The sequence below is a fragment of the Bufo gargarizans genome, chromosome 7 (assembly GCF_014858855.1).
Source record: "Bufo gargarizans isolate SCDJY-AF-19 chromosome 7, ASM1485885v1, whole genome shotgun sequence".
Taxonomy (NCBI): domain Eukaryota; kingdom Metazoa; phylum Chordata; class Amphibia; order Anura; family Bufonidae; genus Bufo; species Bufo gargarizans.
Window position 1 is genome coordinate 144,304,930 of NC_058086.1, and position 18,850 is coordinate 144,323,779.

An 18,850-nucleotide genomic window follows, 5' to 3' on the forward strand; every position below is an offset into this window, starting at 1 on the left:
GGATCCAGCTGATTTGTCAGTTTAAAACGCATCAGCTGTGTGTGCGGGGTCAGTTTTAGAAAATGTGGCCATGGGTAAAATTAAAAGTGAGTCCCAAATTCCGAAGAATTGCACCAACCGTCTCATGTTGGGCCCAATTGTCTTCAATCTATTTATTAATGATCTTGTAGAAGGCTTGCACAGTAAAATAAAAATTCATGCAGATGACACTAAACTGTGTAAAGCAATTAATCAGAAGAGGACTGTAAACTGCTACAGATGGATCTGGATAGATTAGAGACTTGGGCAGAGATGTGGCAGATGAGGTTTAACACTGATAAATGTAAGGTTATGCACATGGGAAGGAATAATGCAAGTCACCAGTACATACTAAATGGTAAAACACTGGGTAACACTGACATGGAAATGGACTTTTATTTAAGTAATCATATTAACAGTAAATTTAAAGGGATCCTGAGGGGCGGAGCTAAGCAGAGCATGTGAGTGGCAGCGCGCCGGCCGAGCTCCTCTGCACCATACGGGCAAAAGATCCTGAAACCCACATTACACCAGAAATAACTGCCTACGTTCGACTCCCTAACCAACTGCCTAGCCCCTGGACATCGCCAAAGCGGACTCCCTGTGGCCATGAAGCTTAAAAAAGACGGTAAAGCGGCGGAGAGGAAAATCCAAGATGGCGCCGGCGCGGCAACTCCAGGCCACCAGTGCCGGGCAGCAGAGACGCAGCATGCTGCAGCAGCAAGGCTAGAGAAATTCGCCAGGACCTCTTCAGTGGCGGGGGGAAAAGGCTCCCAAAAGAGGCAAGCGACTGATAAGGGGGAGGGGCATATGGACTCTGATCCTGAAATAGAGGAGCCGCCTGGGGAATCTGCAGTCCAGTCCAATAGATTCTCCTCGCTGTGCCCTGATGATGGAGCAGATAATAATAAGGGGGCTATAGAGTCTGATTCAGACGAGCCTACTCTGAAAGACATCATGCTGGCCATAAATAACTGTGGCAAGTCGCTTACTACTCTTACTGTAGGAGCAATCAAAGAAGATGTCACCATTGTACGCCATGATCTGAGGAAACTGGCAGAGCGCACCACGGCCTTAGAAGATAGAATGGGTGCGGTTGAGGATACCTTACCCCCCCTGAAAAGAGATATGAGAGAGTACGCCAGGCGGGTAGATGTCATTGCCACCAAACAGGATGACCTGGAAAATTGGCCCGCCGAAATAACATTAGAATGGTTGGCATACCTGAGAAGGCTGAAGGAAGCCACCCGGCTGAATTTTTTGAAACTTGGCTTAAAAACTAATTTGGCGCGGAGGTGTTGACGCAGTTTTTTGCTGTGGAACGGGCTCACAGAGTCCCTACCCGACCGCTACCACCGGGGACGCCTCCGAGACCTGTACTGGTGAAATTATTGCACTACAGAGATTGGGACATTATTTTGAGAAAAGCTAGGGAGTTGTCGGATCTCACTATTGATAGACATAAGGTGTCGCTATACCCGGACTTCTCTCAGGAAGTACAAAAAAGGAGAGCAAAATTTCTGGATATAAAGAAACGTCTACAGTCACTGAATGTAGCATACTCCATGATATACCCTGCTAAGTTACGGATAGTGGCCTTGGGGACTACGTCTTTCAACGACAACCCAGAGGAGGCAAGGAAGTGGCTGGATCGTCATGAGCGACAGTTGGAGGCAGATGGAAACTGATGGCTGGAAGATGCGGTAATAATCCACACAATCGACACTGAGAGCATGTGGTGTGTCAGTTCGCAGGTGTGACAGTATGGCTGGTGAGCTTATAAGTGGTGTAAAATGTGTAAAACAGAGTGGCTCCTCCAATTTACCAATGGAAGGGTCATCTCGCATAGGGTTTAATACTTTTCGTTCTTGAGGTGCAGGAGGTGAGGGCATATGTCGCATACATCGTTTATTCTCTAATTGCGATAAAAATAGCTATCTGTTTTTTATACAGTTACATTTATTGCTAACAGTGCCCTGCGTTTAGGGTAGATAGGTTAACCACTGGTGCTTGGCCTTCACAGCTATTGTGATTCCACAGGCCTGGTAACCCGGGTGTATTTAGTGGGGCCCAGCTGTTGACACTATAGCATCATCTTGGTTCTATTCGTTTAGGTAGGTAAAGAAAGGGGAGAGTCTCTATTCCTTTTTGCTAGTTAGTGTGTGTAAACGGTGACCATGTTTCCTCGATATTCAGTAGTCAGAGTCCCGGTACATGACATGGGGAATATGTTGTGCCCTTTAGCAGTAGACACCCTGGGCCTTATCCGTCTCAATGTCCTGATGATTAAAATATAGTCATAAAGGGAAATTTGAGATCTGCACACCCTAAGTGGTGGGTACTCGTAGAGGACATGCGTCAATTGATTCCTAGGAGAAATCCACGGCACACCATATGTTCTTCATCAATTACTGTTTTTTAATGCATAGTGATTTTTACATCATTTTTGTTCCAACCAGAGAAAATATTAAAGCAATACAATTGGCTTAGCAGTACAACCCCGTCTCCGCAACGTTTCGGTCGGTTGTCGACCTTAATCAAGGGATCTGTGGCTTTAAGACTTTCATAATGCTAAAATATAGTCATGGCAGGAATAGTTCACTTTCTCAGCTGGAACACTAGAAGAGTGAAGGACGGTAACAAAGGGCGGGCTATTCTAGACAGTGTCAAACAACACCACCCTATGATATGTTGCATCCAAGAAACGCACTTATTGTAGGATCAAACAAAGCTGCTCAGTCCACATTGGGCTGGACAATGCTACCATGCAATGTATTCTACATATGCGAGAGGCGTAAGCATTTTAGTGCATAAATCCATAGCTTTTACCTGTATCTCGTATAAGATAAATAGAGAAGGGAGATATATCTGCTTGCACTGTATGCTGTATACTACCCCGTGTGGGATATTAGGGGTTTACATCCCACCGCCATACTCCCCACAGGTACTCAAGTCTATTCTGGCTTAATTAGTGGAAGTGCCAGATGTTCCAGTCATAGTTATGGGAGACTTTAACAGTATTTTTTTTTGTAATATCTTTTTATTAAGTTTCATGAGACTCATACAATGTCAAAGTAATAGCATGTCATAAAGCAATTAGGAAGTGTTACATTTTCTTCCATTCAGCATTGCATTAAATCAGATAAAGCAAAGAAAGCATATCACATATAACAATTGGAATCTCAATTTTCATTTTTCGCCCCCCCCTTTACCCATAAACTGGTATATCTCCCCCCTCCCCCCATCCCCCCATCCCCAACTGATGCTATTAGCTATCAAACAAAGAAAATTTCCAGAGGATCATAGTTTCACAACTTAAGGACTTCTGCTAGGCATCACCCGGATATTTTGAAAGGCCCTAAATCACCCTCCAGGTCTTCTTTTAGGTACCAAGTTGTCAACTTGAATGGGTTCATAATTTTTACATATTCTGGACATGGGACATACGACAATGCAAACATTTTCCAAGTTTGAAAGAAACGTTGTCCTAGCACTTCCTTGCAGTTTAACGCTTCTAGCCATTCTAGATGAAATAGAGTACGCATTTGTGCTACTACCATATCTCTAGTAGGGGTCTCGGTTGATAACCACATCTTAAGAATGCATCTTTTGGCGACCATGATCAATTTGTGACCTATCAATGGCACATTAGATAAATCCTCTCCCTTTTCTCCTGAACCTTGCTTAGCCGTTTGGTTTGTCGCATCACAGTGCAGTATTGCCAGCGATGGTGTTATTGCATCCCGCACCCTGCTAATCTTGTTAAGCATCTGGCTGATCTCATCCCAATACACCTTCAGTTTAAGACAAGGCCATAAGCCATGATATAAATCAGTTCTGGGAATGTCACATTTGGGGCACGCTGTTATTCTCTCTGGGTAATTTGGAGAATTGGGTATGTTAAATCCGTATACAGCATGATGCAAGATTTTTATATGCGTTTCCCTCCAGGTTTCATTAATTATGGCCTTACGCAGTGCTGCGATACCTGACCACACTGTCTCATGGATCTCTGTCACCCCTAATTCCCGGGCCCATTTCTTAAATATTCCCTTATGATCTAAAGCTCTCCACCTGTCTCTCAATACCTGGTGTAACATTGAAAGTGATCTCTTCATCGGGGTCTTAAGGAATGAATCAAAGTCATTCTGTTTTCATTCCTTTGATATATCACTAGATAGGTTCCTACAATAATTTCTTATTTGAGAGTACTGCAAAAATGCTGATCTTCCTAGTGAAAACTTGCCCTCCAGTTCGCTCAAAGTCACCCACCTCCCTTCAGATTCGTGGAATAGGTCTCCTATCTTGCTTACCCCCTTAAGGGCCCAGTCCTTGAAGAACACACTATCCATGCCTGATTTAAAGGTAGGGTTTCCTCTCAAGGGGAGGTGCTTGGAAATCTGGTATGGAAGGTGGAAATGGGTTCTAAGTTTTTTCCATACAACTGTCGTGTCCCTAACTACCAGGGAGGACTTGATGTGTACCGGCAAAGTGGGTCGTTTGGCATGTAGCAGGGCCACCAAATCCCAAGGTAGTACCAATTCTCTTTCCAGAGCCAGGTTCGAGTAGTGAGTCGTCCCATTAACCCAATCTAAAATGTGCCTGCTTATGCACGTTAGATTGTAACCCCTAAGATCTGGGAAGTTTAGGCCTCCTTCCTCCTTCCTAAGTTTTAGTTTATCCAGCGATATTCTGGGCCTTTTACCCTGCCATATGAAGCGAATAAACCTACTTTCCAGTAACTGAATATCCGCATGTCGCAGTAAAAGTGGAATGGTCTGGAGTGGATAAAGGAGCTTGGACATACTCATCATTTTGATGAGATGGCACCTTCCTACCAGATTTAGAGGCAATCCTTGCCATCTATCTAGTTCTTGCACGATCTTGGCAATGAGAGGAGGGTAATTTAGTGAATATAATGAGTGCGGGTCCCTGCCTACTTTTATGCCCAAATAATTGACACTCCCTTTCGCTTTTGTTACCTTTAAGTGCTTAGGTATCAGACAGCCTCCCAAATCTCTCTGGGACAAAGCTAGCAAATCACATTTTGAGGCATTTAATCTATACCCTGAATAAGATCCGAAGTGGTTAAGTGCCAGGAAAATCCGTTCCGCGTGCAGTTTTGGATTGGCTAAAAATAATATTATATCGTCTGCGAACAACGCAGCTTTTATTTGCCTAGTGCCTATCCCTATCCCCTCATATAGATCTGAGTGACATAAGAACCTGGCCAACGGCTCTATTGACAAGTTAAACAAGAGGGGTGATAAAGGGCAACCCTGGCGTGTCCCCTTTTGGAGGTAAAATGGCTTGGATAGGAAACCTGGGGTATATATCCGAGCTCTGGGGAGTCTGTATAATTTTGAGAGGAAAACCCTAAAAGTCCCAGTAATATCTATCCTATCTAAAACTGCCTCCAGCCATGCCCACCTTAAATTATCAAATGCTTTCTCCGCATCCAAGGTGAGCATGGCTGGAGCCTCGCCTGGCCTTGGCTGGTGACAGACTCTATCTAACACCGTTAAGACCGTGCGTATATTGGTAACCGCTGACCGGCCTTGCACAAATCCCACCTGCTCTTTGCCGATGATTGATGGTAAAATGGTGGCCAAACGATCTGCAATGATCTTTGAAAGTATTTTAGTATCAACATTGATAAGTGAGATTGGTCTGTAAGACCCTGGTAATAAGGGGTCCTTACCGGGTTTGGGAAGTAGTTTAATATAAGAGACATTTTCCTTGTCTGGGGACGCTGTGCCATTTAATACTTCATTATACCATTTCACTAGGACCGGGGACACCTGGTTTAACAATGTCTTGTAATACTCCCCCGTATATCCGCCTGGGCCAGGCGCCTTTGCATTCCCTAGCTTTTTAATAACAGACTGTAGTTCTTCCAAACTGACCTCCCCATTAAGATAATGTAATTGTTCCGTAGTTAGGCACGGTAATTTGACCTTATCCAGTAAAGAGTCGGTAAGGTCGGGCTTAGTGTCGTCCTGATACAATGCCTCATAATAATCTCCTAGCGTTGAGTTAATTTGGCACGGGTCCATAATGACCCGTCCTTTTCCTTCCTTAAGCCCGGCTATGAACTGAGGGGCTCGTCTGCCTTTTGCAAGGTTTGCCAGCAGGCGTCCTGACTTATTTCCGTATTTGTGTAGCATTACTGAAAGATTTGCGTTATTTAGCAGCTCCCTATCCTTCTCATTGGCCTCAAAAGCGCTCCTAGCATCTATCCATTTCTGCCTATTCGCTGCGGTAGGAATCCTCCTATACTCCTGGCATGCAATCCGCACTAGCCTACTAGTTTGCTCGAAACGTGCTTGAGCTTGTTTCCGCTTACCGAAAACATAACTCATGATCCTACCCCGAATGACCACTTTAGAAGCGTTCCATAGCAGATCTGGTGAGTCAACGTGTTCCTGGTTATCTCCCATATATTTCTCCCACCAGGCAATCAATTTGTTAACAAAGTCCTCACTTTTTATTAAATGCGAGGGAAATCTCCATAAATAGTCCTGGCCCTTAGGGTATGTGTCCCTAAACTGAATCCAGATTGGGGAGTGGTCTGATATCACCAAGTCACCAATTTCAGCCAATTCCACCCTCCTCATCAGATTAGAACTGGTCAGTATATAATCAATACGGGACCAGGAGTCCTGTGGGTGAGAATAGAAGGAATAGGAACTATCATCAGGATGCAACTGGCGCCATGGATCCACCAAAGACACTCCCTCCATCAACCTCCCTAATGCTTTGTCATGCTTGTTGGTCCTCACCTTTAAAGGGATATTACGCTGCCTATCTTCTTCCCTTTTCACCACAGTATTGAAGTCTCCCCCTACGATTTTGTTCTCACACGGGTCAGATAGCAGTCTGGATTCTAGATCTTTAAAAAAAACTCTCATTATTTTTGTTGGGGCCATAAACATTGTAAATACTATAATGGACATCTTGGACTACAATATGGATATGGCTCAAACGACCCCCTTCATCAGATGATGTTTCCTGAACCTGACAGTTCAGATCTTTATTTATAAGGATCATCACCCCGGCCTTTTTGGCTACTGAGGCTGACCCATACAATTTGCCTACCCACAATTTATTCATTCTTGTGAAATCACCCATTGATAGGTGTGTCTCTTGAAGTAGCGCCACATCTGGTTTGGCCCTCTTCAAGTGATGCAATATCATCCACCTCTTTTGGGGTGATCTTAGGCCTCTCACATTCCAAGAAATGACCTTCATGCTCCTGTTACCTTAGGTTATGCGTAATACAATACCCAAAAGCTTTGTGTCCCTGCCCTACTATTATTAAACTATGTCTCCCTGGAATATCGAACCACAAATCCCTAACAACTCTAGGGAATTCCCTCCCCTCCTTTATCTTTAGGACGATAAGCGTCAACGGCAACTATCAAGTAATCCCTACTCCTCAACCTTGTTATTTCTGTTATTAGGACTTCCTTTTTTCTGAGCTGCAAGGAACTCCCAATCCCTCACCTAATTTGCCCAGCCATACTATTACTTCATAGTATGTCACTTATACTGTGAAACTGGCGGCCTGCACGTTATCAAAAAAAATGCAAAATAACTGAAACATATTAAAACATGTTAGCGCCCATGTTATCGGCCATAATAAAGACTATGCCCATATCTACCCATGTCTCTGGGAGAGCAGTTTACTGTATTCCACCATAACCAGTGCTGGTTAGTCCTTAACTGACACGGGGCATTCGACCTCTTCCTGGGGGCTGCTCTCTGCTTCTGCGGTCACGGTCTCTTTGAGGAAGGTGTTTCCCATCCAGGCCATTTGTGCTCTCCCTCCACTGGGAATTAAATTCATCTCGGCCCGCCAAATCCCTCACGTCCTCGGCAGTCAGTAAGTCCTGAAGCGATTCTGTCGCAGCAGAGGGGTCGTTGAAAGTAGCTGTAGAACCATCTAACATGGCCACTCTCAGAGTGGCTGGATACAGCAGCTGAAATTTAACTTGTCGGCGGAACAAGGCCGAGCATAGACTACTGAACTCCCTCCTTTGTTTAGCAACTTGTGCCGAGTAATCCGCGAATAATAATATGGTCTGTCCTCTAATCTTCAATGGGCCCCTCCTGGCTCTATAGGCCTTGAGAATCACCTCCTTGTCGCAATAGTCCAAAAACTTCATGATGACTGTACGGGGACTCTGTGAGAGGCTATTACTGTCCCGATTAGGGGAACTGCGCGGATCTGGGGGTGGACCAACCCTGTGTGCCCGTTCCACTTTATGCTTTCCATCCAGCCCCAAGGCCCTCGGGAGGTCAATTTCACATAGCTCCTTCAAGGCTTGTACTTTAACCCCTTCCGGTAGGCCGAGAAGCCTCAAATTGTTCCGTCTGGAACGGTTTTCTAAATCTTCGAGGCGATCCCTCAGGATGATGTTGTGTTTCTCTAATTCTTGAATGGCAATACTAGATTTGGATGACTCTTCTTCTATAGTTGTGCAACGTTGCTCCAGGTCCACTAAGCACGTGTCATGTTTCGCCACTGTTTCATGTAGCTGCTGCAGGGACAAGGCCAGCGTTTTGGAGAGTGTCTCCTTTATATCGGGAGCCAGATATCTGGCAACTTCTATGGCCAGTGCCTTATAATTAATTTTGGACACGTCCGATAACTCATCTGGCTGCGAGTTAGATATAGCATCTATGACGCTCTCTACTGCGCTCGATGGGGACGCCGGCTCTGGGTCCTCCATCTTGTCTGGCACGCCGGTATTAGAAAGTGCAGCGCCGCTCCGTACTTCTTTTCTGCCGCTCCGGAGCAGGTATCTATCCATGAGCCCCCTGTCAGGATGTTCTGGGGCGGTCAGGATCCCTGCCTCGACCTTTGTTCTGCTGATATGTCGCGTCCGGAGCTCTATATAGGCGAGGGATGGACGGAGCTCACTTACTCCACGTCCTCCATCTCAGTGCCAGAACCGGAAGTCTTCGACTTTAACAGTATTATTGACCCTACGTTAGACAAGATGGGAGGTAGCTCTCACTCTCTTGGGTGCGACCTCACCCCATTTGGAAAGCTCCTACAGGAATCTCTTCTGTTATATTTCTGGTGGTTGAGAAATCCGTAGACGAAACAATATTCGTGTGTCTCCTCTACCTATGACTCTTTATCGAGGATTGACCTAATATTAGGGAATGCTAATATGGGGCGCTTTCGAGATGTGCAATACTTACCACGTAGACTCCCGGACCACTCGCTGGTTCTGGCGATAGCTGACTTTCAACCGACCAGAATATGGAGGAATATGGTCTGGGCGTTCAATCTGCATTGGTTACATGTGTTGCCGGATCTTAGGGGCATAGGAGACAAACTGAGGGAATTTTTTTACCTTAATCTCCCGTCGGCGTCTAAAATGGTGGTATGGGACGCCATGAAGGCCAATTTAAGGGGGCTGTTAATAGGGGACATTAATGCAAAAAAGAAAATAAACCAAGTTAACGGTACAAAGATTGACTACTAAGGTGGACCTGTTGGAGGCAACACATGTGGTTGCTCCAACTGTGGACACTGAGACAAGGTAGAAGGATGCACAGCAAAAATTTAATTACAAATTATTGCAAAATGCAAAGAATAAACGCTTCTTCCAAAAGCAGACCTATTATGAGGAGGGGAAAAAAGCGGGGAGATTGTTGGCTTTGATTTCCAGAGCTCAGCAACAAACATCGTATATAGAGGCACTTAGGGATTCGGAGGGAGTAATAAGGAATGATCCTTATGAGATAGTTCACATTATGCAGTCCTTCTACTCCTCGCTATATGAGTCGAAGACGACAGCTTCGGAGGAGGAGATACGGGATTTTTTACAGCGGCTGCCGCTGCGTGCCCTTTCGGCAGAGCAAAAAGATATGTTAGACGCCCCGGTAACTCTTAAAGAGCTAGAGGAAGCTCTAGGATCCACGTCTAATAATCAGGCACCAGGGCGAGATGGCCTACCTACTGAACTGTATAAACGATATGCATCAATACTTTTGCCGCAATTGCTTGAGGTTTGCAGTGAGGCGAAAGAAGTAGGACGATTGCCTGCCTCGATGAATGAGGCTATAATTGTGCTCATTCCGAAGCCTGGTAAGGATGATAAAGAGGCGGACTCTTATAGACCAATTTCGCTCCTTCAAACGGACGTGAAATTGCTGGCAAAAGTGATGGCAAACAGACTGAACAGGGTTATTACACAGCTTATTCACACAGACCAGGCTGGCTTCATGCTGAATGCCTCCACTGCTGTGAATGTCAGAAAACTATTTCTGAATATTCAGGCGAGCCAGGTCCACACCTCGAATGCGCCGGTCGCATCTTTGGATGCGGCCAAGGCATTTGACAGTGTGGAATGGCGATACTTATGGCTAGTGCTTGAAGGGATGGGCTTTGGACGCCATTACATAGAGTGGGTACAACTTCTGTATGCTTCCCCGAGAGCAGTATTGCGGATTAACGGTATATTGTCCAACTCCTTTGAGCTGCATAGGTGGATGCGACAAGGGTGTCACCTGTCGCCGCTTTTGTTTGCGGTGGCGGTGGAGCCCTTGGCGGAAGATTTGAGAAGAGCAACCTCAGTGCGAGGCTTTCAATATGGTGAGCTGTGGCAGTCCCGGGTCTCAGACCCCCGCGATCAGATGCTGATGATCTATCTAGTGGATAGGTCATCAGTTTAAAAAAACTGAAGGACCCCTTTAACTTTAGCAACCAGTGTCAGGCAGCTGCTGCCAAGGCCAATAAGATTATGGGTTGCATCAAAAGGGGCATAGATGAACCTGACAAGAACGTAGTTGGCAAAAGAAATAGGCACTATAATGCATGTCTGAACACCATGGTGCCTATTTCTTTTGCCATATACATATAGTGTCAATTGGAGAGGAGAGGAACGCCCCAGAAGAAGCGGACAGCGAAACCCGGGTCAGGCAAATTGATTTTATGTGATGTCAACAAGTGTCGATCTTGTAAGTAAAAAAAAATACGTAGTGTTTCAATAACCCGTGGGTATTGCACTATGTCGTGTTCCTTTTAAAGGATAAAAGAGCTGTGATTGCTGGTGGATATTGAGACCGAGGAGCTGGAATTGTTTGGAATCGAGATAAAATCGTCTTGTGGAAGTGTTGCTGTGTGTGAACTGTTCCTTCCTGATGAAGTTCAAGCGCGGACCCTGAATTGCAGTTTATTTTGGTTAAGAAAGGAGAAGAGACCTACTCCTGTTGTTGGGGACTGCTGCTGATTGTGCCGATTGGAAGATCACACAAAATATCTTCTTTTTTTTTTGTTCCTGTCAATCTAGTGTAGCAGGGCGTGGCCAGAGGTGGGAGAACGGAGCCTCTAGGAGCAGTGGCAACGCCCCCCCTGCACCTAGAGGCTTATTAGCATATTATAAAAGTTATATTTCTGGAGTAACAGGGGCATAGATAAAAGTAGGAATAGACTAGTTAGGTTCAGCTGATATCAGCACATCGCTAATGTCAGCTAGTTTAATAGGGTTACATCTGGTGACATAAACCCTTTAATAAGTGCAGTACATCTGTGCAGATCTGTGCTCCAGAACTGAACTCCACACCAGCAAGGAGATTACAATAAATGTGCTGGATCAGCTGCGCCCATATGAAATGCTTGGATGTTTCTGTGTTTTCCTGATAGGTGGAACATTACTGAATACTGACTTGTCTGACTATAAAATACTCAGCTCTGCTACATCTCTGTTACTTCACACTGGTTTATCATCTCTCTGTATACTGCCCAACAAACAGGCCATAACTCCGATGACATCAGCAACACCAGCCAGTAGCCCCGCCCCCAGGGAATCAAGCTCTGATGCTTTGTGACATCACAATGCAGTGTCCAGTGTTCTATGTGTTGGGGGAGCACTGGAGTCTTTTGAGGATTAGCAGTCGGCGATTATGGACGTGCGGAGCATTGCTGTTTTATTTATTGTCTTTTGCATTTTGCATATCGAGGGGAAGCCAACAATAAGACCTGCAGGTAATGGACAAATAGTGCCTACACATTGTATTTCTACATACATGACTATGGGTTGTAGAGACTTGGTTATAGTGGGCTGTGTGCAGCATTGCAGCTTAGCCTCATTCACTTGAAAGGTACTGAACGGCAATACCACACACAGCCCACAGACAGGAGAGGGGCTGCTTTAGGAAGAAAGAAGTCATTTTTTATGTTTTTTTAAACTCATATAAGCCCTTTATGTAATAAAGTTCTGGTTACCTGAAGCCACCAGTAGAGGGAGCTTACAGAATACAGATGTAATACTGAGCTCTATGTACATGTGCATATAGAAGGCTCCTATATTGTCTCTAGTGGTGGCACAGAAGATGTTATCATTTAACTCTATGGCATTACAGGGGATACTGAGGTCTGTATCAGAAAACTGATCTCTGACCGCTATAAAGATATAATAAGAAATTAATCAGCTTGACTTTACAAAATACTAAATATTATTTCTGGGTGAACGTTCCCTCTAAGCTGATGGTAAAACATATCCAATGTCTATATGACTTCTCTGCAGGTAAACTAGAGGTAGAATGTCACTTTATATATTATCCTCATATGTATTGCCCATCATTAAGATCATACTGCTGATGACATCATCAGCCAGTAGCCCCACCCCCAGACAATACAGTTCTGAGGCCCTGTGACATCACAATGCAGTGTCCAGTGTTCTACGTGTTGGGGTGCACAGGAGTCTTTTGAGGATTAGTAGTTGGAGAATATGTTTGCTCAGAGCATTGCGATATTATTTTTGGCACTTTGCCTTCTTTATACTGATGGGAGGCCCACAGCAAGACCTACAGGTAACGGACGTCGTCACTGGGGGAAGGTGGGGGTGTTAGTTCCTAGGAGTTATTTATAAGAAGAGTCTTTTATAACCTTCTCATGTTATAATATTGGGGTTCAGTAGTCGCTATTATAGAGTTCATGTCTTTATTTCCTTCACTCTTTTATGAGCAGTGACTTCCCCAGGAGCGGAGAGAGGAGAACGCCCCCAAGCTGAGAAAAGAGGAGTCAATAACAGTGAGTAATCAGTTCTTTCCTCTTCTAATCCTACTCCCATCATCCTCACATGTCTTATAGAATATTCTGTCTGTAGTAAGAATTCATAACCAGCATCTTGTCTCTTTATTACCAGTCACCCTCTATGTCGGCCTGGGGCTATACGGTGCAGTACAGATTGCATCTGTACTCCTCTTCATCTTCTGGTGAGTGTCTATCTCCATCTACTCTACACATATCTACATATCCCTCCTGCCTGCTATACACTGCAGCTTTATATCCTACCTCTGTAGTGGGGGAGGGGGCCATGGGGATATTCTGGGGGTAACTGAATATTGTCATTGTCACCTGTTCATGTAAGGACATTTCTCTGTGTCACAGCTACAGGCAGATGAAGAAATGCTGCCGAGGCCTGGGCACCCGACTGGAGGAGGAGGTTGCGGAGAAGCCAGGTAACAAGGACTTTATAATATCATATATAAAGGGTACAAGCAGGGCTTAGAATGACCTCTTATAACGGGGAATCCCACACATCTGGGGTCTTTCTTATACCCCTGATATCAGCAGAATACAGCGGTGAGACAGCGTGTGTCTGCTGATGGGCTGCAGGACTTGGGAATTTCTATGCAACCTCCTTGTCCTCCTTATTATTGTATTGGTCACATTCTTATAGAAATAGATTCTGCAACATTTGCAACCTACTGATGGTTTCCTTTTATATTGCAGTCCTTAGAGCGGCAGCAAGTTACATCCAAGAAAAGTCCAGACTAGCAAAACAGCGCTTTCATCGTGGAAGAAGAACCAAAGTCCTGGACTATATGAGAAAAGTTGGCATGCGGCACTTGCTGACCATGCCAACACGAAAAAAGAGATCGATGAAGAAAATACTCTTAGAAATGTGCGCAAAATCTGTGTATAAGGCCTACAGATTTTGTAGGAGATAATGATACATCTCACAAAAGACCAGCCCCCTGCCCCCCAAAAAAGTTGCTATAATTTGGAAAATTCCTCCCCCCAAAAAAAGAACATTTACAATTCGGCCTATAATTCCGTCCCCACAAAAATAACTGATTTGGCCTCCATCCCCAAAAATATATCTATCTATCTAATTAAAAATATCATCTCAATGACGGTGTTATGGATTCATTTCCTTGTCTGGGTCTCGGGTCTCTGTTCCAGATGTAGGAGAAGATGGGTCTCGGATATGTCGGTATAAGGCTGGATTCATAGATGTACAGTGTGAAGGGGCAGTGCAAACATACAGTATAGAGGAAAGGGAGTTCTGTACAGGTTCTTGTCATCCTTTAGGGCCGGGCCCCTTCTCTGTAAAGCTCGTCAGAATAGCCGGCTGGAGCTCTCTGGATCCGGCATTTCCCGACGCTGCCTGAATGCTCGCCGTGCTAAAATCTGCATGGAAATTCTGTCATCTCAGCATGCTTGTACAGATTATACATTGCACTAATGCCATTTTCACTACATAACGAATATAATGAATGTAGATAATATTCTGATCAAAATAAATGACTCCATCATAAGGCGACCATCTTATAGATGGGACCCTACATACTGATTTCAGAGACAGTAGGGCAGGACGGTGGCTCATTGCTCAGCACTGGTGCCTTGCAGCGCTGGGGTATAGATAATAAGTTTAAAAAAACTGCAGAACCCCTTTAACCACCTCCCGTCCGCCCATTGAATATAAACATCTGGGAGGTGGTTGTCTATCTCCTAATGGACTTATTAAAAAGTCCTTTCAGAGATCGCAGCTGCATGCTAATCGTGCAGCTGCTGATCGGGCTGCCCACTGTCAGTCACAGCAGGGCAACCTTTAGAGAAGGCAGGGACAGTGCCCAGGTGTCCCTGCCTTCTAGATCTCATGTTCCGGGCCAGCGGTCATGTGATCGCCGGGACCGGAGAGTGCAGGAGCTGTGTGAGGTCTTTCAGAGACCTCGATCAGCCCTGCACTGAGGCTGGACAGCGCTGTATTGCGCTGTACAGCCTCTCTGAGGGGATGTATTTCTGCTGTAACTGGGGCTACTATGTCAGCCCCAGTTACAGGAGAAATCAACAGTGAAAAAATAAAAAGTGAAGTAAATCTCCCCCAGAGGTCTTGTTTGACCTTATGGGGGACGCAAAGTGTAAAAAAAATTAAATGTTTCACATGTAAAAAACTAATTCCCCATGTGAGGAATACATAATTTTTTTTAAATAGAAAAAATAAAATAGACATATTTGGTATTGCAGCGTCCGTGACGGTCGGCTCTATAAATATATCACATGATCAACCCAGTCCGATAAACACCATTAAAAAAAAAAAAAAAAAAACTGTGTAAAAAAAAGCCAATTTTGTCACCTTACATCACAAAAAGTGCAACACCAAGTGATCAAAAAGGCATATGTCCCACAAAATGGTACCAATAAAACCGTCACCTCATCCCGCAAAAAAAAAGGGGCCCCTACAGAAGAAAATCTCTCAAAAAATAAAAAAAACTATAGCTCTCAGATAATGGACACATTAAAACATATATTTTTTTTCAAAAATGCTATTATTGTGTAAAACTTAAATAAATAAGAAAAAGTATACATTTAAGGTATCGCCACGTCCGTAACGATCTGCTCTATAAAAATGTCACTTGACCGAACCCCTCAGGTAAACGCTGTAAAAATAAATAAATAAAAACTGTGCTAAAACAACCAATTTTTTTGTCACCTTTCCCCATAAAGTGTTATAATGAATGATCAAAAAAATCATATTTACCCATAAATTGTACCAATAAAACTGGCACCTTATCCCCTAGTTTCCAAAATGGGGTCACTTCTTGGGGGTTTCTACTGTAAGGGTGCATCAGGGGGGCTTCAAATGGGACATGGCATCTAAAAACCATACGGCGCTCCTTTTCTTCTGCGCCCTGCCGTGTGCCCATACAGCAGTTTATGACCACATGTGGGGTGTTTCTGTAAACTGAAGAATCTGGGTAATAAATATTAAAAAATTTTTGGCTTTCAACCATCGATGTGTTAAAAAAAAATTGGATTAAAATGGAAAATCTGCCAAAGTTAAATTTAAAAATTTGATCTTCATTTTCCTTTAATTCTTGTGGAACGCCTAAAGGGTTAACAAAGTTTGTAAAATCGGTTTTAAGTAACTTAAGGGGTGTAGTTTCTACAATGGGATCATTTATGGGGGTATCCACTATGTAGGCCCCACAAAGTGACTTCAGACCTGAACTGTTTCTTAAAAAGTAGGTTTTGGCAATTTTCTAAAAAATTTTAAGAATTGCTTCTAAACTTCTAAGCCTTCTAACATCCTTAAAAAATAAAATGACATTTCCAAAATGATGCCAACATAAAGTAGACATACGGGGAATGTTAAGTAATAAATATTTTATGAGGTATCACTTTCTGTCTTAAAAGCAGAGAAATAGAAATTTAGAAAATTGCAAATTTTTCAAAATTTTTGGTAAGTTTTGGATTTTTTCATAAATAAAGGTGAAATATATTGACTCAAATTTATGACTAGCATGATGTACAATGTGTCGCGAGAAAACAATCTCTGAATGACTTGGATAAGTAAAAGCGTTCCAAAGTTACTACCACATAAGGTGAGATATGTCAGATTTGCTAAATTATGCCGGGTCAGGAAGGGAGCAAATGGCCCAGATGTGAAGTGGTTAACTTTAGCAACCAGTGTCAGGCAGCTGCTGCCAAGGCCAATAAGATTATGGGTTGCATCAAAAGGGGGCATAGATGAACCTGACAAGAACGTAGTTCTGCTACTTAGCAGAAACATAGCAGAGCTACAGAGGGTTCAGAGGGGGGCAACTAAAGTAAAAACTGGAATTGGTGGACTAAAGTACTCAGAAAAATTATCAAAATTAGGGTTACAATGCGGGGACGAGAGCCATTGGCACCCATGGCCTGCCATAAGCAGCCGAAAAAAAACAGCAGAGAAGAAGCTGAACATTAAGGGATGGGGCCCTGGGCAATTGCACAGTTTTCCCTGTCTAATGCTAGCACGGGCTCTGTACAGTGTGTATAGGCCATTCTACGGTACTGGAGCAGAAATAAGGGGGCTGAGTTGCCGTACCCGAGAATGACCACTACACAATGTACAGCGCTGTGACGTTTGGGCTCCATACACCGTTTACTTCCGTTGGACTTGTAAAATCCCTTTTTAGTTGACATAATACAACAAAACAGATGCAGTATGGATACATTATTGACACCTACCAGTATGGATACATTATTGACACCTACCTGGTGCAATATGGAGACACCATATTTTAAACACTAGAATTCAATAGGAGCGCACAGGTCAGCCAGTTTCATAGGTACAAATCTGCTGACACATGCCCTTTAAAGAGTAACTAAACTTTTACTAAGGTTTTTTTGTCCCAAATGCCCTAATAATATTTAGCATTTTTACTAAAGATATTCCCCCCTAAAGTGGAGATTACCCTGACTTCTCAGCGGAGTGCGGAGTCTACACTGTATGAAAGGGGCAGCAGAGAACGGAGTACGGGCAGGACAACATATTGCTGCTCTTGCCTGTACCATTTCCCCCCCACCAAGGTTTACAATATGCTGCCATAGCACATGGGTACCCTGTAACCAGCCAGGATTAGCGGAGTGGGGTGGTTCCTGCCTGTGCCTACTTCGCTAAACTAAGAGCCCTGCATATAAGCTTTTAACTTAATGAAGTATGCACAGGCAGGAGCCCGCTCTGTTCAGAAGTCAGCGGTGTGGAGAATGGTGATAGGAAATCTGCACATTAAGTGAGAATATCTTTAGTAAAAATGCTAAATCTATTTTCATTGGAAACATTATTTTTAGGGCATTTGGGGCATTTAAAAATGTTTTTTAAAAGTTTACTTACTCTTAAAAGCCTCATTCCCACAGCAATATAAAATCAGACAAATAATATCAGACTCTTCACCTGGATGCTCCATCGTATACAAATCTGAGCTGGTGTCTTCCCATACTGCTTTGCAATCTTCAGAATGAGTGGATGTGTCAGCGCCTGTCCCTTAGCCAGAGGACAGTATCCTCCAAATACTATATTATTTCTCTTACAGTACTCCACCAGTTCCTGTGGCCTCTGAAAAGGGTGGTATTCAACCTGCGGAAAGACAAGCGTGGACAGCAAGGGGCAAGGTAAAGAATATTATAAAATTCTGAGAATAAAATAAATTCTTTAATACACTAAAGTAATAATCACAATATTTTCGGATACAAGTGACAAAAAAACTGATAAATCTGAATGCTGTTGCTAAATCTTTATTATTTATTTTATAGGGGACACTTCCACTGACATATTTTCTTACATATTAACAACCTATATGTGAATACTCTACATATTCTTATATTTTTTTTTTTTTTTTTAAATGCCTGGTTTTCTGGATATATATTTTTAAATCACTCCATGGACTCTACTTCCTGTCCAGGCTCTTTAACTTCCTCCTTTGTTTTGACCTTTAGCACAGCAAACAGCCTTGTCTAACCTTCTCAGTCAGACCATTCACTGCGACCAAACAGGAATGGGGGATGAGTGACTCGACTGGAGCATCCCACATTACACTGATAATTGCCGTGCTCGTCTGTGAGCATCCTTATCTAGGCCTATCAAGAGAACAACAGAGGTATCATATTGTTATCCCAGTTCTACTCATCTACTATTTTACTAACAGATAATATCGTCCCCTAATAACTGCAGTAAAATAACAATGGACTACCTATCGATATAGGTTCATCTCTCTGAGCTGACAGCAACATCTTATGAGGGTCATTTATGACCAAATATAC

At 43.6% G+C, this 18,850-nt stretch overlaps 1 protein-coding gene across 3 annotated transcripts in view; it reads right to left on the reverse strand.

Moving 5' to 3' along the window:
- The window catches only part of LOC122943108 (9,11-endoperoxide prostaglandin H2 reductase-like), a 191,943-nt gene that overhangs the window by 92,620 nt on the left and 80,473 nt on the right, over window positions 1-18,850 (reverse strand). For all 3 annotated transcript variants that reach the window (XM_044300569.1, XM_044300568.1, XM_044300570.1), the window contains exon 6: window positions 17,985-18,167. In XM_044300569.1, the coding sequence (XP_044156504.1) occupies window positions 17,985-18,167 (183 nt within the window). The remainder of the gene's footprint in view (window positions 1-17,984; window positions 18,168-18,850) is intronic.